This window comes from Ictalurus furcatus, chromosome 8 (genome assembly GCF_023375685.1).
Source record: "Ictalurus furcatus strain D&B chromosome 8, Billie_1.0, whole genome shotgun sequence".
In the NCBI taxonomy this organism is placed as follows: Eukaryota; Metazoa; Chordata; class Actinopteri; order Siluriformes; family Ictaluridae; genus Ictalurus; species Ictalurus furcatus.
Window position 1 is genome coordinate 18,417,802 of NC_071262.1, and position 23,590 is coordinate 18,441,391.

The following is a 23,590-nucleotide window of genomic DNA, read 5'->3' on the forward strand; positions in this document are numbered from 1 at the left end:
ATATGATGTCAACCACTTCTGACCAATCAGACTCAAGAATTCAAAGCGCTGTGGTATAATTAGTAATGACAAACCAGTTTTTAGCACCAAGGCTGCTAAACATACTTGCGTTCAAAGTGTCCAGCTTGAGGTTTGAAAAAAGAGAGGCCATAGGACGTTTCCTTTGTGCCGTAGGAGAACTGAAAAGTGAGCTTCTCAGCACGGCCAAAAACATTGGGCAGTTTCAAACCCAGCACCTGAAATCACATCAGCAAAAACAGTGATGCTTCACTTCCTGTAATAAAGTTGTTCATTAAATTGCCAGTGCTTTTTGAATATTCTCTACAGATGAAGGAAAGATATGACAGAATGAATAACAAACAATCTCTGTGCAATAAAACAAGTGTACTTGTTATTAACAAGTATTATTAACTCACCATGCTTCCCTCATTGTTTCCAACCATGGTGTTATAGCTTCCAGTCAGTCTCCTGAGCTCCTTCACCTCAAATGTGACGTCCAGTCCATTAGGCAGTGCGTCCACACCTATATCATGCAGTACATTCAATCAATGTCAATGAAATGATGGTTTCAGTGAGAACTACTGCTAGTCAAATTAACATACCATGTGAGGTATCAATGACGACCTCCACTTGTCTGAATATTCCCAGACGCAGCAGTCTCTGTCTGGCATCATGGCTCTTTTTCATCACCTGCGGCACAGGTACGACACACCACGTCATTCATTGCATTACAGTCATTACACCACTGCCGTCATCAGTGCAAACCTCACCACAGTGGAATTTGTTTTCAGTCCCGGTGTCCTCATGATGCACTGAATGTTTTCAAAAACCTTACATTTCAAACGCTTTAACATACCTGAATAATCATAATTAAGCTCTTCATGACTCAAGAAAACAGAACTACAGTTGAGTGCAAAAGTTTGCATCCCCTTAGAACGATATAAATAACATTTCATTTAATGTATAAATACTTTGGGGCATGCTGTTATATGAAATTACTTAACTTTGGGGTAATTTCATATGATTTCACCATCAGGTTGCATCAAAACATTCAGTTGTTGATTATTTTTCTAGAACAGAACACCACCACAAGTGTTTCATTCCTTACATAACAAACATTTCTTTAACTCTCTGTTCTATCTCTGCCAGACTGGGCAAATCCGGACATTCTCGTATACATCCTGACATATCTGTTATACCTCTGTCAGATGTCATATACTGCTCTCTTTAAATTAAGTGTGGGTTTTTTTTGCTAATTATTTTTCTGGCTTTGTGTTTTATTGTCATAATTCTTGTGATACACTCTCATTTCACTGCAAAATAGAGCTAAACTTCCCTTTTCTCACCCAGAAACCATGGGGGATGCAAACTTCTGCACTCCGATGTAAATGCAGTTCCGAACATCCTCAGGACTGGCATTGCCATGATGAATACACATACTCACGTCTATCAAGTTCTTGGCTCTGAAGACATCTGCGATCTCGTATGTAAGGATGTCTTCCTTAGTCCTTCCAAGCCCATCTATATGTACATGCTGAACTACAACCTAAACAATTAGACACAGTCTTAAAAGTTTGTCCTGCAATAAATAAAGATACTTCTGTTTTCTGGAATAAATAAAGCAAGTAATACATCTTTGTTTTCCAGAACTTCCTGCTGAGGCTCGTACTCTGCTTCTCCAACATCCAGGTCATCAGCTTGAACCCCCAGCTCAGGCCCCTGCATCGGCAGAGGGTCCAAACTCTAGAGTGGAAAAAACAGATGATTTTATTAAAAAAAATAAAAAATAAATGCAGTAAGATTGCATGCTTATGTTCGCAATTTGTAAATGTTCATAAATACTTGAATGGTGTTGGTTATAGACAAACCTGAACATTGCTATTAAAGCTACACAATATGCTGCAGCAGTAATTTGTCTATATGCAGTAGGTCTGGGTGTCATAGCAATACAATAACAATACTGAGATAAATTCCGATACTATTTCCAGGTATACATCTATAACACAGAAACCATTCTTCCTCAAAGCTGACTGGACAGGATATTGGTTTCAACCAAAACGTAGTTTTATAGCCATTAAAAAAAAAGTGTTCTTAAATATTTCATGTGGATCTTATATTGTTACAGGCAGCATAAAAAATAAGCTCTGCCTACTTCACAATCACTTTGTATTATTTATCCCTAAAAAGATTATGTCAGGGTATGTGTCACGATGATGCACTGTACATATCAATTTTTCTTTAAAACGTGAGCGGAAACACTTTAAACCACAATCAAAAACGGGATTTTTTTTCTATACTCAGAACCAGAAAAATCTGTTTCCATGACCTGCATTCATTAATTTCCTACATTCATATTTCTTCCTATCCTTAAGAAGGTTATAAGAAAGGAATTTCCCAAACTGTTGATTACTGTTGGAGTTACATTAGATTTTACACTGAAAAATAGGGCACAGTATTTTCTTGATTAAACAGTAAAGAAATGATTTTCCAACTAACTTTTTAAAAATGTATTTCTCTTGAGTGTCTTTGCAGTGAAATAATGTTTAATTCTAACAACATCTAAAGATTTGGTTTGGTTTGATGCACATTTATGCACATGTAAGTAGACAAGCCTAATCTGCATAAAAAGTAAGAACATCAGCAATCAAAAGTATAGCTCTATAGTGTCCTGATTAGATATCACGGTATATATATATATATATATATATATATATATATATATATATATATATATATATATATTGCCAACTCTGTAATAATGTAAATATAGTAATCATCAGCTCCTGTGATTAAAACGCAGCACAATTCATACTTTCTGGTTCATATTTATGTCGAACATTTCGTGTAGATCTGATCAGAGCAAACTTTTTTGTTGTTTTTCATCTACAACTCTCACACTCCGGCTGTGTTGATTTTCCACTCTGTAATTCACAGCTAGAGAAGTATTGGAGGTTGTCTCTGTTCAGAGGTCATTGCTTTGGTTCGTCGATTAAAAACAGTGGGAAATAAACTTACTCTTGCGTGTACAGTCCCCATGTTTCCTTTATCCTTTACATCCAAATGTTCCTAAAAAATACGACGCTCTTTAAACCCGCTGGTGTAAAGCTCCAAAGCGTTTTGCTAAAGCATTAGCTGTTCACCGGTAAGGCGCCATGACAGTTCTTAACCACGCCCCTGTCGCGTGACGTCAGATGGCGAAGCTGACATGCCATTAGCGACCCAGTCTCCATGGAAGTGCACTAGCTCGAGGGAGGAACAGTCTGCGCTAGTGCACCACACGGAAAGAGAAATTTGACATTCGGCTCATCAGCTTCAGCAATAAACACTCATCTAAATATATTTGTAAAACTGTAAGATTTAGCCTAAAAAAAATCAAATGACGTAATTGTTTGGGGAAAAAAGAATAAATTATATATATATATATAATTTATTTATTTATTCGTTTATAATTTCGACGCACTCACCTTTTTAGAAAAATGACTTCTTTTTTTTTTTTTAATTAAACTTTATCCGGAAATAGTAAATAAATAAATAGATAATGGTTTCATCATCGAATATTGGCTCATAAAAATTTGGTAAGGTCTATGGCTCGGTTAATGTATATTTCTAGAAATTAAATGATGGCAAGATATAAATAACAAATATTGTTAGTATCTTGAGGACTGAAAAGCGCTTTTTTTAGCCAGGGACCCCTGTAATTGTAAGAATAAATTCCACAAACCCCCCTCCCTCAGTACAGATTTATTTCATAAACAGTGTTTAAATGTACAGGCCATGAGACAATAATCATTCATCTAGTTAAACGATATGAAACAGACCAGCCATATAGCATAAGCCTTATAGCATAGTTTCAGAAAGCACTAGACTGCTCAGTGAGGCGATATAACAGCCGCACTGCTGCCACCTAGTGGATACTACTTATGTAAACAAACTCATTTAAAATGTCAATAAACTATCATTTCCATCCATCCATCCATCCATCTTCTATACCGCCTATCCTTTTCAGGGTCACGGGGAACCTGGAGCCTATCCCAGGGAGCATCGGGCACAAGGCGGGGTACACCCTGGACAGGGTGCCAATCCATCGCAGGGCACTAAACTATCATTTATACGTTTATAATTACATAAACTGTTCACATACTACTGAACATAAGTATTAGTACTCAGTATGCATGTAGTCTACTATAACTGTACCATACATCTCTATACCATAAAAACATTCAGAGTACACTCCACTTTGCCCACTTTTTAGTGGATTTTAGGATGTGTTCTTAAAACAGCTTTGCCTTTCATTAATAATAATAATAAAAAACATCAGAATCTAAAATTTTCTACATTTTCAAGAGGTAAAAGTTCAACAAAAACTACTGACATACGTGTTTGTAAATAAATAAATAAATAAATAAATAAATAAATGTTTTTTTTTTTTTAAAAATCTCTCCTGGAGACAATAGTGGGCGGGATCAAAGCTCTGATAGACAGCACGCCTCCATGGCAGCACTGCGCGTCCTTGGTTTGTGTAAGTAACAGCGTAGCTATGTTAACTGACACACTGAGCTACAGCTCTACAGTTTGTCTACTGACACAAAACAGGACGTGAGAAGCGGGATTTAACAAAGTTGTGAGTTGAGTGAGTTCTTTTTAAGGATGACACTTCCAAATTCACTCTGGTTAAAGAATGATTTTCAACAGAAAACGTATATTCCCTGTACTTTAGAGACATTGTACTGTTCGTGAAGAGCTCTAACTCTTTACTTAACAAAAACACATGATCAGAAAGATGAGATCTGTTTCTGTGAGATTATACTGGTATACTGTCATTTTACAAGTATTTTTTTTGTAGTGTAACTTATTGTCTGTTATTATAACTTATTGTATTGTCAAAAAAATGTACATTTGTTTTTGCATATGAGACTCTGTAGGTTTCATGAACTTACATTTTTGCATAATAATAAATTTAAAAAACAAGTGTTTTGATGTTAAGAATCTAAATATATAATTCACAGTGAAGACACACTCAAGAGTAAAGTGTTTACAGAAAAGTTTGTTGTTAACATTTGCCTTAACTGAAAGAAAACATTTAATATTTAGAGCCCGAGCACTGCTGGTGCGAAGCCCTATTGGATCTGCTCCGTTTATTATTATTATTATTATTATTATTATTATTATTATTATTATTATTAATAATAAGAAGAAGAAGAAGAAGAAGAAGAAGGGGAAGAAGAATCTTTTCCGAAATGAATTGCATTTTAGAGGGCCTAAATATAGCTGAAAACTCACGAAACTTTGCAGACGCGTCAGAACCGGTGAAAATTTACATCTGATAGGGGTTCAAAATGAGTGTGTCAAAATGGCTCGATAGCGCCACCTACAAAATTTCAGCAATGTGCGCCTCACCTTTCATCCAATTAACATCATATTCGGTCAGTGTAATCTAAACGCCTTGGCGATGCTAAATTGCGAAGCTTTTAAGCTTTCGTTGAAGGGCATGTCCGTGGCGGCCTTACAAATTTTGATGAGAAACGAATCACATTTTTGAGGCCTAAACATGCTCGAAAACTCATGCAACATCTCAAGAGTGGAGAACATTTACATCTGATACAGGTTTGAGATCGATAGCTCCACCTACAAAATTTCAACGATGTGCGACTGTCGCTTCGTTTCCCCTACATATAAGAAATTTAGCAAATATGTGTAATTTGCCAATACATAAAAAAAGTCTCTTGAACTCATGCCCTAAACTCAACAGGAAGTCAGCCATTTTGACTTTTCTCTAAAATTTTTGCTCAGATGTTGCCATTTCCAGGCCTCGTACTTTAACGGACTCCTCCTAGAGATTTCATCGGATCGACATCATATTCGGTCAGTCTAATCTAAAGGCCTGGATGATGCTAAATTGTGAAGCTTTTGCGTTTTCGCTGTACGGCGTGGGTGTGGAACTCTCACAAATTTCACTGTTTCACTATGAAACAGGAAGTTGTTATAAGTCAAACATGCAATGTCCAATCTGCTCCAAACTTCACAGGTTTGATAAAAGTCCCTGCCTGAAGACATAGTCATAGCGCCACCTGCTGCCAACAGGAAATTACATGTTTTACATCATGATACACTCCTAACAATTTGTAATTGCTAAAAATGCTTAAAAATGGAATGGCATTCCCCTGGCAGAGCAGCCCCAACGTGCACCCGGATGTGAGGGCCCGTTCATCGCTGCTTGCAGCTTTAATATTGATATTGGCTTATGCAATATTTATATAAATGAGCTCTCAAACCATTTTAGTCTAAAAAGCAAGCAATTTAATATATTAGAATGTCTCTCACGATATGTGGTTTTATACTGTACATTCAACATTCAAAATATCATGTCCATTTTTCATTTTGTAATATTTTTATGTCAATGTACACACACAAAGTTGCAATATATCTTTGGAGAAGAAGGGAGAAATGCTGTATAGGAGAAAGGCTCAGTCACCTGGCCTTAACTCAGTTGAGTGGTCTGGAAGAAAATATATATCTATCATATCTAAAAAGTTTGAGCGAGAAAAATATAAAATATATCTAAACAGCTTGACAAATGCCTGGTCTGCCCTGCAAGAGCATCATTGTTTGCATGAAGAGAGTGTGAGAGAGTGTTTTTTAATTGTATATGCTAGTCCAATATTGTTATTGGTTAGTCTTTAATGTTCGGCTCTACAGCTATCAATGATAAAAACACTAGATGTTACAATTAACATTTATATTGATACATTCTTGATAAACAGACTCAAAATTCAGATACATTAAAATATTTCTAATGTAACTCTCAGGAGCTGGGACTCTAAGGAGTGATGACCTCAGCCATGCCCTCTAACCAGAGTCTGGAGGACCTGAGGCCCATGTCACGGGGAATCACCATCATCCCCCGAAGCAGGAGCACTTCTCATACATCCAGCAGAGATGCTCAGAAGAGGAATAGCCTCAAGTGTAACTCTGGTAATAATCCATGAGCAAATTAGTGAGCTTTATATACTGGGACATTTTTCTTTTTCAATTCTGACCAGAGATTCAGTAAGAGAGATGTTTTAAAGGCCCATCACAGTCTCCATGTTTGAAAGCAGTGTAGTACAGTTCTGACTAAGGCAAATAACTTTGTGCCAAACAGAAAATAAATATTGAAGAATTGAGCTTTTGTATATTCCTTCTGTCTAGCCTCCTCTGTGCAGTCAGTGGCTGATGAGAGTCTGTCTTTAGTGGACATTGAGAACATGCTCTTGCAGAAAGTGAAGGAGAGAAAAGATGACTTGAAGGCAGCTTTCCGTACCTTTGACCAGGAGGGCAGTGCCACTGTCACTAAAGGGGAGTTTCGCCGAGTAATTGAGGGCTTTCTTGTGCCACTCACTCAGTCTCAGTTTGATGGCCTTTTTGCAAAGGTGAGAAAATTCTTTACTTTGTTTACTTTTAGAAATACTCACTGTTATATACAGTACACATTAAAATGCTTATCAGATAATGGATATGTACATGTATTGTTCAAAATTAGAATGTGAAAAATCATTAATTTAATTTTTTTTACTATCCTAATTTTCACTTTCTAACTTGGTGTCTTTCCTTAATGCATATTGTATATGGAATCTTTTAAAAAAGTGCTGCTTCCACCTTTTTTGCCACAGCAGAGCACTTCTAAAAGATCTTTTTGCAATCAGGTTGTAGCTCTGGAGGCAAACAAAAAAAACCAAATATGGACAAAAAAACAGAGATTTATGATATACTTAAAAAAAATTATTTAAAATGTTTTAATTACTAACCGTACAAAATTGCAGTGTGACTATAAATAACAATGTATCTACACTATACAGTATGTCCAAAAGTATGTGGACCCCTGACCATTACACCTATATGTGGGCCTTCCTGAAATTGTACACAAAGTTTTAAGCATACAACTAAAAATATCTTTGTATGCTGTAGCATTACAATTTCCCTTCACTGGAACTAAGAGGCCCAAACCTGTTCCACCATGACAGTGCCTCTGTGCACAAAGCAGGCTCCATGAAGACATGGTTTGCCAAGGTTGTAGTGTAAGAACTCAATTGGGCTGCACAGAGCCCTGACCACAACCCTACTGAACACCTTTGGGATGAAGTGGAATGACAGCAGCACCCCAGGCCTCCTCACCCAACATCAGTGCCTGACCTCTTGCTCTCTTATAGCTGAATGAGCACAAATCTGCACATCCACGCTCCAAACTCTAGTGGAAAGCCTTCCCAGAAGAGTGGAGACAATTATAGCAGCAACACAATATTAATGCCCATAATTTTGGAATTTGGATGTTCAATACTCATATGTCCACATACTTTTGACCATATAGTGTACATTTTGGACTTTCACTGGTACCTTTGATGTGATGTCCTACTTTAAATGTCATTGTATACAGTCATGTCACACAAGCACCTCAAATTCTCTTGATTTTCTGCCTCTAAAGCTACAACGAAGGCAAAAAAACCCCTGCCTCATCACCAGAGTTATATTAATCTTTATTACTGATAATAATAAATTAATCTATATAAGATAGTTAATTAGTCTTGTAAGAGTATCGGTATGGTTACAGTGTATGCATTACATAAACAGTTTTTTCTTTCATATCAGCACAAAATATGGTCTGTACTTTGTTAAAAAAAAAAAAGTGTGAAAGCACTCACTAATATTTTGTTTTAGGTCCCAAAGAGAGGGAATGGAACTGTACCCTATAAGGAATTTCTACAACTATACTGCAAAGTCTCATCAGCATCAATTAGGTATCGTGTAATTACAGGAGGCTTTTCAGCATATTTATATAGTCATGTGAAAAAATAAGTACACCCCATGGAAATTGTTGGGTTTTTTTACGTATTTTCACAAGCAAACCTTTGATTCTCTGTGAAACATTTCCAATCAATAAAGTTGATACACTCTATCAGACGACACAGAAAATTGACATTTTGTAGTAATTTTCACAATTTAAATGAACAAAAAAAACAGATCAGTCACATGGAAAAAGTAAGTAAACCCCTACATTTATCACATCTTCAAATCCATAAAATTAGAATCAGGTGTTCAAGATCGAGTGCCAGTGATCAGAACCTGCTTAGGGGGTGCAGGTGTTATTTAAAACTCTCATATCTAGTGTTTGGTGTTCCCTTTGCTATTGAGGTGTATGGTGTCATCATGCCAAGAGTTCTATAAGGCCTTCCGAAAAAAGGTTGTGGATGCCAATAAATCTGGCAAGGGATTTAAAAATATCTCCAGATTATTTGAAATACACCATACCACTGTAAAGAAAATCATCTATAAATGGTGCAGATTTCAAACGATTGCCAATTTGTCCAGGACTGGCCATCCCAGCAACTTCAGCCCAAGAGCAGACTGTCTGATGCAAAAAGAAGTCTCCAAGAACCCCAAAATTTAATCTCAGGATCTGCTGGTAAGTCTTGCTTAGTTGGTGTCAAAGTGCATGCTTCTACAATCAGAAAACAATTGCGCAAATTTCACCTGTATGGGAGGTGTGCCAGGAAAAAGCTTTTGCAAGATAACAGTTTGCCAATGTGCATATAGGCAAAGACCAGGCCTTTTGGAATAATGTGCTCTGGACAGACGAATCAAAGATAGAGGTGTTTGGCCACAGTAACAGCAGACATGTTTGGCACAGACCAAAGACAGCTTTTCAGGAGAAGCACCTCATGCCAACTGTGAAGCACGGTGGTGGAAATGTTATGGTTTGGGGTTGCTTTGCTGCCTCAGGGACTGGACAGCTTGCATTCATTGATTCAACTAAGAATTCTGCATCATATCAAAGAGTGCTTGAGGATAATGTGAGGCCATCTGTCCGAAAGTTGAAGTTGAACTGAAAGTGGACCTTTCAACAGGATAATGATCCTAAGCACACTAGCAAATCCACCAAGGAATGGCTCAAAAAGATTAAATGGAGAGTTATGGAATGGCCTAGTCAAAGCTCGGATTTGAATCCCATTGAAATGTTGTGGGGGGATTTGAATGGTCAAGAATTCCAGCAAGTTGGTGGACAATTATGCGAAATGCCTACAAGAAGTTATTTCTGTTAAAGGGGGAAATACTAGTTTCTGAGGCCGATGGTGTACTTACTTTCCACAGAGAAATATCACATCTATTTATATTTCTGTTGAATAAATGATTGAAAAGCTCATTTTCCTTGTAGTTTTGTTCAAGTATATCAACTTTATTAATAGGCACTGTTTCAAAGATGAACAAATATTTGCTTGTTCAAATATGTTGGAAAAAAAAGCAAATTTCCATGGGGTGTATTTATTTTTTAACGTGATTGTATATACATGTTCATAGGAACCTCTTTTGTTAAACAGGAGCATGTCATGCAACAGAATTCCTTCTGGAAGTGGAAGTCAGCGAAGTTGGCCTCTTGGAGAGCTACAGTGCCGCTTGAAGGACAAGGTGTGAAAATTGGTTGTAAAATTTTGCCTCCTTATATTTGTTGTGCAGTTTATAACACTGGATATTTTAAACGCACATAATTTAATTGTTTTTCTAATGTTGCTTTTAAAAGATTGGAGGCAATTTAAAAACCATAACGAGGGCTTTTCGCTTGTTTGATTATAACCGGGATGGACAAATACAGCAGCATGAACTGCGGAGAGTTCTGGAGAGTTACTGCTTTCCTCTGAGCCATCTGGAGTTTTGCAGGTTATAAATTTAAATCAGTGTAATAGTGTGTAGTGTGTGGAGCTGAATGGTGTGAAATGTCCTGTAACAGTGTTGAATTCCTCTTAACCACAGCAATTTGCTAGATTCTAACCATTTTCTATTTTTTGGTGAACAATATGCCATACTTTTTATTTGTTTATCGTTATAGTTATAGAGCACTAGTGAAAATGCTTCTATCTTGCATTCCTTTCTAATTTAACAACAATTTTAGAAAAAAAGTACAATCTTTGGAATATTTACATGAATTTCCAAGTTTCTTAATATTTGTCCCCTTTTTGCTTTAGTGACAGTGAGCACTCGAGCTGGCATGGACTCCACAAGTTTGTGCAAAACCTTGTGATCCATTATTAGATCAAATCCATCATCTGAACCCATGCTTCAATAGAAGCAATGAGGAAAATCTGACCTTTTGTACAAAGGAGTTAACATGGTCAATATCACAAATTCGCTTACATTTGAATAGGGACCTACAAATAATGATATTGAACATTTACTCAAAATTTGACAACCTTCTGTTTATTTCCAATTTGAAATGAAAAAAAAATAAAATCCCAGATTTTTAGTGTGGTCCAAGACTTTTCTCAGACCCCACTGTACATTTAATGTTGTTCAAACAGGTTATTTTCTGTTATCGCTTACATTATAGCAGCTATCATTCCCTCACTTTCTTATTAAATTCAAACATCTTTTTACACAAAGATTCACCATATCAACAACTGTACTTAATAATAGCAGCACAATTTTTTCATCTGTTTATTATTTGATTTTGTGGCGCATCCACTATACCTTGTAAATTGGCTGTTGCTATAGAAACACTGGTGTATTAGAATAAGTACATTAATATAAATCTGTGACTTACCTTGCAATTGGAACTACTGTTAGAGCTGCTGTTATTAAAAAATTAATCCACACCTTCTGACCAATCAGAATTCAGAATTCACTGGAGTTTAATGTTGATGATTGCAGGCTATGGTCACATTACAGCCCGAATAACTCACAGACGATATCCTACAAAGAGTTTCTTGAGAAGCTTGGTGTTGATTGTGAGAACTACCGGAAAATTGCTCCAGACTCAGCAAAACTGGGTAATGTTTAATATAATGACTCATGTCAAGACTTCTTAAGATACTGTTGATGATCCTTTTATATGCAGATTACATTCAATATCATTTCACACTACATTTTTTCCTCTTTGCACTCTTAAATATGTTAAATAATGTTGCACGTTTTGTTATGGTATGAGAATTCTTTTTTGATTAATATTGAAAAACCTATTTAAGCTTTGAACTGGGATGCAGCTAACCAGGCTAAAGCAAGACCCAGGAGCAGGACATCAGCTTGGGAGACCCAGATTAGTTTAGATGAAATCCACACCATGTTTCTGAAGAAAGTGAGAACCTAATACATTAACGTTCACTCAAATTACAATCAAATTTCTTCATATCAAAATATCTTCAACTCAGAATAAACTCTGTGTATTTTGTGCTACAGATGAGTGTAAATTATCCTGTTGTGGAGAAAGCACTTCAAGCCTTAGATGTTGCAGACAGCGGTATTGTCTCTTATGATGACCTGAAGTCAGTTCTGAGCAGTTTCCTTTTTCCAATCAGTCACAGCTCATTTTTGGGCCTCTTAAACAGGTATGAGATTGATTATTTTGTGTAGTTGTGTAATATTAATACATTAGTGCATTGTATCTTGCTTCAAATGCATGCCATTTTGACTGAACATAGATTTGGAGTGAACCCTGCAGAGCCTGTACAGTGGCGAAAGTTCATAGCTCTATTCAGGGAAGACGAGCAGATGTTACCTGCTGTGTGAGTCAAAGTCATAACATTTCTGCTTTAGAAACTCACACTCAGATAACAGCAAACCATGTTGACTACCATGGAAGCTAAAATAAATTATTTCAATAATCAAGCTAAGATCATATTTGTTAAATTTTTTTCTCTGTCTCCATTAGGAAAGATGCAGGTCCTGCTGCCTGTAAGCTGTCTAGTATTGAAGAAGTCTTGCAAAAGTTACGAGAACAGATACTTGAGGTGTTTCCTCATCTAAAGAGAGCCTTTCTGGTCTTTGATGAGGTTTGTTAAGGGCTTTTAAAGGCAGCATAATCTTTTAAACCTCTACTGTGCAAGACACAAGACTACATAATAAAGCTCCATCAAGCTCCTTCACAGTTGTTAAACTACACAGACATTGAATTCATTTTTTTATGTTAATTAAGCAGATTTGTTTGTTTGTTTGTTCATTTTCTTTCTGCTTTTCCTGATTTCTCTATCCCCTGCCACTGATTTCAGCTCCTCCTGGGGGATCCCTAGATGTTCCCAAACAAGTTGTGAGATATAATCTCTCCATTCCATCCATTTTCCATACTGCTTATCCTACACAGGGTTGCAGGGGAGCCTGGAGCCTATCCCAGGGAACTCAGGGCTCAAGGCAGGGGACAGGCGCCAACCCATCGCGGGGAAAAATCGCACACACATTCACACACCCGTTCACACACCCGTTCACACACTATGGACAATTTGAAAATGACAATCAGCCTACAGTGCATGTCTTTGTACTGGGTGAGGAGACTGGCGTAACCGAAGGAAACCCCTGATGCATGGGGAGAACATGCAAACTTCGCACACACAGGGGAAACAGGCTTCAAACCATGGAGGTGCAAGGCAAACGTGCTAAGCACCAAGCCACCATGTATAATCACATAATCTCTCCAGCGGGTGTTTGTTGTTGTTGTTGTTTTTTTATTTCTTTCATTTTATTTTATTTTTGTTTAATTTAGTTTAGTTTAAATGGGGTTAAATTGTGTGTGTGTGTGTGTGTGTGTTTTTTCCAGAACAGAACTGGGCTGGTCAGTCGGGGTGACCTGCGGAGGCTACTGGAGAGTCTGACCTTCCCTCTGACAGATGAGCAGTTCAGAGGACTGACAGATCTCCTCCATGTGCCACACTCAGGATCCATCAGCTATCAGCACGTCCTGGACTTTTTTCAGAAGGAAAAGCCAGCGGTAGTGGTATCATAACATGTTCAGTCTGACCCAATCTATGACTCAATTTAAACAATTAATTTGAGTAAACTGAAATGCAAAATGAACAGTTGACCGACTTGCTCTCTTTAAAGTTTGAATTTCATGTCTGTCAGTCATAGATGAACATGCAGTAGTTTGTTATAGTTATTGTAACAGTAGAATCACTCTAAGTGTTGTGTGTGAGTGTGAGCACTGCTGTAGCATCAGTCTGTGTCTATAACAGGTTCAGGAACAGATCAGCGAGTCTATAGAGAAGCCAGAGGCTCAGACCCAGCCTACTGCTGAATCTCCTTCAGCCACAGCAGCCTGGACTGTAGTAAGTGCACTCTGAATTATAAATCATCTACGAACTTGTTTGAGGAGCATAAAATATTGCATACATGGAAAATATTTGTGGTGGGTTTACAAAAAAACATCATTAGACAACATCATTAGATTTCTTTTTTAAGAAATCTAGAGCCAATGAATATACAAATTCAACACATGCACTTCACCCCTGCCCCTGATAAAAGAAATGTACTGAAAATATGCATGAATTAACATAATTTTCATATGGTCAACATTTCTGTATTAAACATTCTTTATTCTAAGATTTTGAGATACTGGATTTTTGATTTCCATGAGCTGTAAGTCGTAATAATCAAGATAAAAAAAAAAAAGCTTGAAATATTTCACTTTACGTGCAATGAATCTAGAATATAAAAGTTCCACTTTTTGAATTAAACTACAGGAAAAAATGAACTTTTCCAAGATATTAAAAAATTTTTAGATGCACCTGTAATTATCAGTATTGGTAAAACCCACTAGTGGTCAACCGCTAGTCTTTATTATTTTCAAGATAATGCCTAAACCATTTCATGTCATTTGTAGGTAGAAGGGGTTCTGAAGGACCAGCTATCTGAGCATTATGCTTCACTGATGTCATCCCTAAGCGAGACCGACCCGATTCAGAGCTGCACTATTCCTCCTGAAGACTTGAGAAAGCTCCTCCAGCAGTATGGACTACCACTGTCTGACAGCCACTTTAACAAGTGAGAAAGTTATGTTACACTGGTGTCAATCCTACATAAGCATGGACTGATTCTCTTACCATAGCCACATTTCTCTTTGCTTTCATTCTCTAGGCTCTGTGAACCTTTTATGGAGTCTGGAGCAGTGAACTACAAGTTGTTATTGACGAGCCTTGGTATGTCCATGAGGAACGACATGACAAAGAGTGTAAACAAGGGTCTTAGCTTGACTGAGAGGTTGGTTTCAAGACATAAGGAAAGGAAAAATAAATATGTCAATTTTAGTCTGTCTTACAGTGCTTGTTGGAGCATTTGCCATGTAGAATTTATACTCCAATTCATCTATGTTGATTACAGAAATGAGAGTGCTTATCAAGTTAATGTGGAGAGTGTTAAAAAGCAAGCTGTGGTGAACGTTGTTCTGAAGAAACTCAGAGACAGGTTGCAGATGCGTGGGCTCACACTTCAGCAGTGTCTGATGGACACCAGCAGAAGCTCTGCATCAGTACTTGATCTGAGAGATTTCCAGAAGGTATGGTAATTATCACAAACTGTGCATTTGTAAAAGCATTAACTTTAAATCTTTTATCTAAAACCCTTGTGATAATTGTGTGTAGGAAAGAACACATTGATCTCTGTATTGTTCAATTTCTGTATTGCTGATGCTTCTCTTAGATTCTGGATGAGTGTAGAATTTCCCTGCAAGCACCACAATTTCAGGCTCTCATCCAAACTCTTGGTTTCTTCAATGGACCGATCTCCTTTTCAGACTTTATAGACAAATATGAAGGTATGAGTTCAAACTCAAGCTATAGTAAAAACAGATTTGTACTTTTTGACCAGGAAGTGCAAAAACTTCTTTTGCCTTTTTCCACAAAGGTGCAATAGCAAAAGAAAACAATGAAAAGCATCACACAATCTCAAATAATATTAAGGTCGACAGCTTTATGTCTGCAGAGGATTGTTTAAATCAGCTTGAGGCACGCATCAAAGAATGTCACAGGGTAAAACACTTCCTATGACTTATTTAATCAGTTTATTTGACTGGTTGTCTACATTTAATCTGCCTCTAAATCAGATATGACTTATTTAACACAATTCCCACCCCTGTTCTCAATATATACAAAATAAATCACTTGAAAAAATGAAATAACTGTCATATCATTTTCTCTTAGGATGTTTTAACAGCGTTCCGACTGATGGACAGAAACAGAGATGGACTGGTGAACTACAATGACTTTAGAGTGCTGTTTAACAGCCTAAGATTTGTGACTAAAGAGAAAGAGTACCAGAGACTGCTTGAGGCGCTGGGCTTTAAGCCTGGCTCTACTATTAACTACGCTGAGTTCTACAGCAAAATTCGGTCCGACAGGAAGACCGGAGTTAATCTCATCACTAGTATGACGTGAGTGCTTCAAACTTCAAACACATTGTGAAATAATTGCATTATTATGCAGTGCAAGGTCACTCATATCTTTCTTTCATGTATCTTTGTGTCCAGAGCTGATCAGTTACTTGATCGAGCTTGTGAACAGGTTCATGCCTATCTGGTGGCCACTGCACAAACAAGGGGGTCCGAGCTCTCAAAGGTGAATAATGCGTTCAAAAGCTTTTCCTACTCACTATTTATATTTCTGTGAAAGTTATAGGTGTTGCTGTGTGACTGAAAATTGTAGCTGAAAGGTTTAAAAAATAACAGGAGATTTATTTAAGGTATGTTCATACATGCAGTGACAAAGTGACCGGAGACCATTCATTTTCAATGAGAGCTGGCAACTTCCATCTAGTTACGTGACAAAGTTGAGAATATTTTAACTTTATGCAAATTTGGAGTGACTTGGTGCAGCAACTACCAATGAGAGTGAAGATAATAGACTGCATGTGATCCGTGATCCGCCATGCTCCCTGCGAGTCTGAATTGTTTCGTGGACCCAGACAGGCCGGCACTTGCGCTTTCGCAACAGATAGATGGCCGCAGTGGCAATGAGCACACACTGCCTCTCCTTCATCTCGGTTAGGATATGATGCATATATACACCAGTGAATTTTATATACAAACGCTTTCTCTCCAGAATATATCATTTTAGTGGCAAGAAAACTGATTTGTTGTCAAAAGTAGAATGCTAGATGCGCTATCCACTGATAAATGTTACTATGGCAACCAGTAGTAGGAACGCCTACTGGGGACTTCAGAGTACAGGGACTGGTGACTTGCATAAAATCCCTGTATGAATGAACGTACCCTCTACAATAATAAACACCAATTACTATATAATAATTCAAATGATTTCCACTTTAAACCATGTTTTTTGAGTCTTTGCTTTTATTCCTCCTTACCGTATCTGGCGTTTTAAAATGAAGGGTTTCACAAATTTTTGTGTCTTGACAGGCTTTTACCCAGTATGGTGAAGATATTGAAAGCAGGATCACCAGGAATGATTTGAGGCATATACTTTACAAGTACTACTTGCCCATTACTCCTAGAGAATTTGAGAAAATATGGGCGAGGTATACTTTCTCAATTAACTAGGTTTAATGATATGTAAGGGATACATATATGATGGGGTGTGCTGTTGTAGGAAAATAATTAACGATGGTGTGGTGTTGGAAGTTGATTCTTTTCAAACAACCCCTGAGTGTTTAGACCTCGTGTACCACAGCAATATATTTATTAATGAATGACACATTATATTTTTTAGTTACATTTAATGTCCTTTTTATCCATTTATAGATACATTATGTTGTGGAATGTCCACCAAAGTTTATCAGTTTACTTGATGGGAGCTATAAAGACATCCTCATTACCGTTCCTTTTTTTCTTGAAGTGAATAAGACAAAAAAAAATTCAGCTTATCGTGCTATTGAGAATCCACCAAACCCGCCATCCTCATGAAATTTCACTGACACTGGACAGTCTTTCCAAAATGCTAAATAAACATCTCATAGAAAACCATATCAGTAATTATACACATTTTTATACATTTTTTATTATTATTCACATTTTCATACTATTTCCCAGTGAGTTAGCCGCTACTATGGAAACAATAACATTATGACAAGTGCCCTTTAATTTGCCCTTCAGCCGGCATTTTCAGAGCTATCATTACAGAAAATTAATTAACACTTTCTGACTTGTCAGAATTGAAAATTCAACAGCACTGTGATATAAATATAGCTTCGGGATAGATAAGCTGATGTCAGGTACATTATGCTTAGGTATGATGATGAAGGGAAAGGATACGTCACTCAGACAGAGTTCCTGAACAAGGTGAATATCACACCGCATGAGTCTACACAGTCTCCAGTGGGAAAGACCATCTGCAGAACAGCTTCACAGAACCTTCTAACTGAGACAGAACTGCACAGTCTAAAGTGAGTATCCTGTCTAGGAATACTTTAGTCATGCTTAATTGCACTTCCATAAATTTCACCGGTTTTAGTGTTTTTGAGCATAATTTACTGCCATTTAACAGAGTCTATAAAAATAATTGTGCCTCTTTATAGGGAGTGTTTAAAGCTTAGCTTTGAGGATGTGCACCAGAGTCTGGTGGAATTGGATAAGAGGGGAGATGGTCATGTGACAGCAATGGATCTGTTGGCTCTGTTACAGACACATGGATTCCAGATAGAGGATCACCAATTATTGGGTCTAATCAACAAGTATTGCAATGTTCCACAAAAACACACTGATATATCAAGTTGTATATAGTTGTGTATCAGCCCCAGATGTTCTAAAGATATTTTATAGTAGAATGAGATCACACAGTCTTTATCATTATTTTCTCCTGTCTTTTCCTGCAGCCTCGGACTTGATGTCTGTAAGCTGTCATACCATGATTTTCTGGACCGTATTGTTGGGCCAAGAGTCAGTAGAAGGTCTGTTATGGCTTCTTCAGTCAGTCCATACATGATGTCTTCAGGAGATAGTGTAGAAAATCTCAGCCCTGACAGAGCCTTACAGAAGGTCAGAGAACTCGTCACAAACTCTTTGGATACTTTGTCCAAGGTAGGGTCTACTGCTTTAACTAATCTTGGACTGAATGGTGTTGTACAGCACTGGGCAGCTATTTTTTTGATCAATCAGTGTAACAATTAGATGGTTAGTGACAAAACAAACAGCATTTGCATAATCACTTTTCTGGTGCTTTCATAATCCCAGGCATTCACAGCATTTGATAAGACTAGAAATGGCAAGATAACTCAGGCAGAGTTTCGGCGAGTGCTGGACCATTTTTGCATCAAGCTCTCCAATGTGCAGTATAGACACCTGCTAGCTAAGCTGTCAATCAAAGAAGAGGAAAGCAAGGTGGACTGGAAGCAGTTTCTCCACATCTTCAATCTTCACAACCAAGAGGTTAAAAAAACATGAATAATTTAATGACACAATTGCATTTGATAGATAGATTTAATAGAGCTAGAGTGGCATGGTGGTGCAGTGAGCTCGGGTTAACTTTTACGTATGTTCTCCACATGTCTGCATGGGTTTCCTCTAAGTTCTCCAGTTTCCACCCACATAACAAAACACGCCAGTAGGTGGATTGGCTACACTAAATTGCACCCAGTGTTCCTAGGATAGGATCCAGATCCACTGCCACCCTGACCAGGATAAAGCACTTACTGAAGATAAAACAATGAATTTATTAGATATATCTTCCACAACATCCAGGTGTGTTTATTTACTTCATTACAGACATCTGAGGAGTGGCTGGAGAAAATCAACAAGGTACACCTCCCTAACCAGACATGCCTTCTGCCAATCAGTGATGTACTAGGACGGATCCAGGAGGTTGTTTCTGCTCGAATTTATACCATTACCAAGGAAATGGTGGATTTAGATTATGCTGGCGTAAATACCATTTCAAAAGAGGACTTCAGGACCATCTGTGACCACCACTTCATGAGACTTACTGATGAACAGGTGAGTCTTAATGACAATATCTAAATTTAAAATGTAAAATATTACTAAACAAATTGCCCTTCATTCCGTTAAACAATAAGCTGTAAATGTGAACTTTCAGTTTGAAGCTTTGTGGAAAATGTTGCCGATCAATATCTTTGGAAATCTGGATTACCGTGAGTTCCTGAAGAAGTTCAGTAGAGAACCTATAGATCAGGGAAGTACTAGAGGATCACCTTCTCCTAGTCCATCAGAGAGATCACCAGTTGCTCTACCACAGTGCCCAAAAACAGCACCCTGCAGCCATGGGAGAAGCAAGGTGTTATTATATATCTCTTTGTACACACCTGCCTGATAATCCTGATCACTGTTTAGAGAAAAAAAACTCTCTTTTTTTCCTTTAGGTGTTTACATGTGCATGGCTCAAATCCTTTGTTTTGTACAGCAACATGACCTTAACATTGTAAAATTGAACGGAACCCTTTTCTTGTCCAGTCATTAGCCCCCGAGCAGCTCAGGCCTTCCTCTGCAGTCTGTGGACGGTCTACATTGTCGAACTCTGAAGCCTTGGAGAGGAGGCTGCGCGCCCAGATCCGGTCATGCTGGCGAGAGGTCCAGAGAAGATGCAGAGAGGCTGACACAGGAAGCAATGGGGAGATTGATGTAGAGACTTTCTTAGGTATGGCTAAAACAATAATATGGATAATAATAAGATAAAATGTACTGCAATAACATCACTGTTATCATTTCAAAAGTTCACAAATATGTGGTGGCTTCCTGCTAGCCGTGCTAGCCTCCCTGGTTGGTAACTGTAATGTGATAGGAGAGATCTACCTAGGGGTTGGGATTTGGCAAATGACCATATTGGAGGGGGAAAAAAAAATCAAGAAAGAAGCAAATAAACAAAGAAACAAGCAAAAAAATTTTCATTAGTCAGTTTTTAACTTTGAGACCACGCTTTGAGACCATGTGGGTGGTGATGGTAAAGTAATACTGACTAAATTCTCAGTCATTATGAACAATTTATCTCATTTGTTCCTGTGGCTATTAGATTATTAAATATTGAGTCTGTTTAGCCATCCAGCCCTCACCTTATATTCAGAAATCACAGCATGCTACCTTTGGCAGAAACCCAACAATGACGCATGGTGTTGGTAGCATCATGTACAGCGTGGCCTTGTCCTCTTGGTTTTTTCTCTGACTAATGCCCTATTTACCCAGTCACTGACTTCTGATTGACTGTGCAGAAGTACTGTTGTGTGTTCTTCTCATTTTTTTTAAAATAATAGATTTAGTGATGTTCCATTTGGGAACTTTGAGATAGTTTTTATAATGAAACCCTGAATTTTCTTTCCTTTTGACGGGAAGTAGCACCTCAGGATACCTATGCAATTGGAGTTTCAGTGCACAGAGTCTGGTTACACTGGCTACAGAATTATAATTATTCACTGCTGTGTAAATGTCCACAGGCATACTGGAGGAGTTCCATATTAGCCTAACACATTCTCAGTTTGAGCAGCTGTCTGAGAAGTATAATATCAGAAGCAAGGAGAGTCTTTCTTACCCAGAATTCCTGCAGCACTTTGTGCTTATGCTTAAACCTCAAGCCAGTACTTTCACCCGCAGACGCAAGCTGCACGTGCCATCAACAGTAAGGCTTTGTTACTTGTTACTTGTTACTGAGCTGTTCACATTCTGACATTTTTAGCACTGTATTGGATTTACAGTATAGATACTGTATAATCAGGTTGGAAAGGTGTATATGACAGATCTACAGCTTTTTAAAATATAATATGTCTCATCTATATTCTACAGATGAGTTCAGGGCCACTGAGTAAGCAGTGCATAGATACCTTGCTCAGGCTGTGTCCTTCTGTCCAGCTTTACTGGAGGACCATGAAGCAGGCGTTTATTTCCTGTGACAAGGAACGCACAGGAAAGATTTCTCTTCAGGATTTCAGAAAAGTAGTTAATACTGCCCTACCTTTAACTCATACAGTTCTTATTATCATCCAACATTACCCTGTATAGTATATGATACTGCATATTATGTAATATAAGTGATAGTGCTTTTTTTCTTACAAAGTGCCTTGCTCTGGCAAGTAGCAAATGCATTTTATTATATATTTTTATTTTGAAGGCATGAGCAAAAGACTGGCTAGTACATTAGAAATGCAAAGAGAAGTGATGTATGGATATTTGAGTAGCTTATAATACAACATGCATTTATCTTACCTTAATCCTTCTTAATAAGCTGCACTAATTTACATGTTTGTCATCTCAACAGGTTTTGAGACAGTACAACATCAATCTCTCAGAGGAAGACGTCTTTCATCTTACATCTTTCTTTGATAAGAACATCTCAGGATGTATTTCATACAATGAGTTTCTGAGCATTTTACAAAAATAAATGCAGAGCCATCTTGTATTGTATTGTAATAGTACAACATAGTGTGCAGGGGTGGACAAATCAGTAGACAAGAACATGTTTTTATTGTTTTATTTGTAGTTGTGGACAATAGGCTCAGCAGGCTAACAGTCACTGTTTTTTTTCTTCTCTAGTGTAACAAACAGAGAAAGAAAAAAATCCCTGCTTCTTATTGGCTTTTACAAAACAAGCATGTACTTTTTTACTGTAGTATGTGCAATTTGTTCTGATCCCACCGCCTGCTGCACTACTCACAGCCGGTTTTACTATTCATATTATTTGACATATGACCTTTTGACACATAATCTTTTCAGAATCAGGAACACAGGCATATTGAAACGAATCCAAGAGAAAATAAAGTGCAGCGCAAAGTGGTCATGTGACTCCAAGCACAGCACACAGTCACCTTAAATAATATTGAGGCATCGGTGAGCAAGAGGCTTGATCAGGAACCATTGTTAAAACAATGCACTTGCTCTTTTATAGGCTTATAGAACAAATGCAGTCTTGGTAATTACAAATCCCATTACACGTTGTAAAATTGCTAGACATAACAAAAACTAGATAAAGTTCCAGTATAATTCACATAGTAAAAATAAACAAACAGCACAGTACTATGCTAACAAGTAAGACTTACTGTAACAGAGCGACAGTAACATTAAACTCCTAACATTAGAGATGCCCCAGAGTATGCATATTAAGACTTGCTCATGGCAGCGAGGTTACAATATCTTATATGTACAATACAATATCTACAGTATCTTTTATGTGTGATAATATCAGCTGTGCTACTTCAAACACTGCTTTAGAAAAGGATAATGACTATGGCAAAGATATACGCTACGCAGGAGTATATTTTATATACTTGTTTGTGTCTGTATTAAAGCACATAACTCTGTAATTAATAAGTCAGCATATGTTATTGCATTATTTTAGCCTAGTCAGTAATGGGAAATCAACACATGTGACTGGGCAAGCATATTGAAGCTTACACTTAGCCAGTGGGCTATATAACAGATTTGTCCACACTTGGTGTGTTCTATTAGTTATTTATTTGTTTATTATTAATACAAAACAATTATTGTGCAATTATCCTATTACTGTTCTTCATTTAAAACTTAAAATTCAGTTATTTCCCACTTGTGAATTTCACAATTTCTGAAGCTCAGGTAACTTTCAGGGTTGTTTAGGTGCCAATACTGTTCATTTAATAAAAGATAACAAAAGAAAACAATCTGTGTTAGTAGTGCTTATAGTTACAGTGAACCCTGTCTGAGGTACAGCTTGGCTCAGGCTGACTGAGGAATGATACACAATAACAGGCCGGGTCACAGAGTTCAGCAATGATTATTATATAAAACAATTGAAAGTAATAATGGACTCATCATTTACACTAGTAAGTGTGTAAGGATCATATACCAACATGTAGCAATACCACATATCAATTCCATAAAGAAGAAGAAAGGAGCAAACTTACTTAGATGATTTAATAGTACATTGGGTTCAAAGTCAAC

At 37.4% G+C, this 23,590-nt stretch overlaps 2 protein-coding genes across 2 annotated transcripts in view; one reads left to right on the forward strand and one right to left on the reverse strand.

The window, feature by feature from the left end:
• The window catches only part of samm50 (SAMM50 sorting and assembly machinery component), an 8,960-nt gene extending 5,777 nt beyond the window's left edge, over nt 1-3,183 (reverse strand). The window contains exons 1-6 of the mRNA XM_053631241.1: nt 3,016-3,183; nt 1,633-1,743; nt 1,445-1,546; nt 603-690; nt 417-523; nt 106-236 (exon numbers count right to left, since the gene is read on the reverse strand). Of these exons, the coding sequence (XP_053487216.1) occupies nt 106-236; nt 417-523; nt 603-690; nt 1,445-1,546; nt 1,633-1,743; nt 3,016-3,036 (560 nt within the window). The 5' untranslated portion in view covers nt 3,037-3,183. The remainder of the gene's footprint in view (nt 1-105; nt 237-416; nt 524-602; nt 691-1,444; nt 1,547-1,632; nt 1,744-3,015) is intronic.
• Nucleotides 3,184-6,800: 3,617 nt separating this feature from the next.
• On the forward strand, nt 6,801-23,571 carry efcab6 (EF-hand calcium binding domain 6). Its single transcript, XM_053630686.1, has 31 exons — nt 6,801-6,972; nt 7,189-7,409; nt 8,692-8,771; nt 10,368-10,437; nt 10,550-10,686; nt 11,674-11,792; nt 11,988-12,097; nt 12,199-12,347; nt 12,441-12,524; nt 12,671-12,791; nt 13,508-13,726; nt 13,965-14,057; nt 14,612-14,772; nt 14,866-14,988; nt 15,109-15,283; nt 15,427-15,547; nt 15,646-15,755; nt 15,927-16,156; nt 16,253-16,387; nt 16,483-16,489; nt 17,141-17,259; nt 17,968-18,055; nt 18,227-18,411; nt 18,553-18,757; nt 18,911-19,105; nt 19,442-19,669; nt 19,770-19,967; nt 20,144-20,327; nt 21,118-21,299; nt 21,464-21,613; nt 21,936-23,571. Exons 1-31 carry the CDS (start codon nt 6,828-6,830, stop codon nt 22,056-22,058), a joined length of 4,467 nt encoding a protein of 1,488 aa, XP_053486661.1. The 5' UTR covers nt 6,801-6,827; the 3' UTR covers nt 22,059-23,571.
• Nucleotides 23,572-23,590: the final 19 nt, after the last annotated feature.

What these genes read in the sequence shown, in the direction of transcription:
- efcab6 (XM_053630686.1), top strand. Translation starts at nt 6,828, where the DNA reads ATGACCTCAGCCATGCCCTCTAACCAGAGTCTGGAGGACCTGAGGCCC. An exon ending in AGGAAAAGCCAGCGGTAGTG is followed by an intron (nt 13,727 to 13,964) that starts GTATCATAACAT and finishes TGTCTATAACAG; the next exon opens with GTTCAGGAACAGATCAGCGA. An exon ending in AGACAAATATGAAGGTATGA is followed by an intron (nt 15,548 to 15,645) that starts GTTCAAACTCAA and finishes CAATAGCAAAAG; the next exon opens with AAAACAATGAAAAGCATCAC.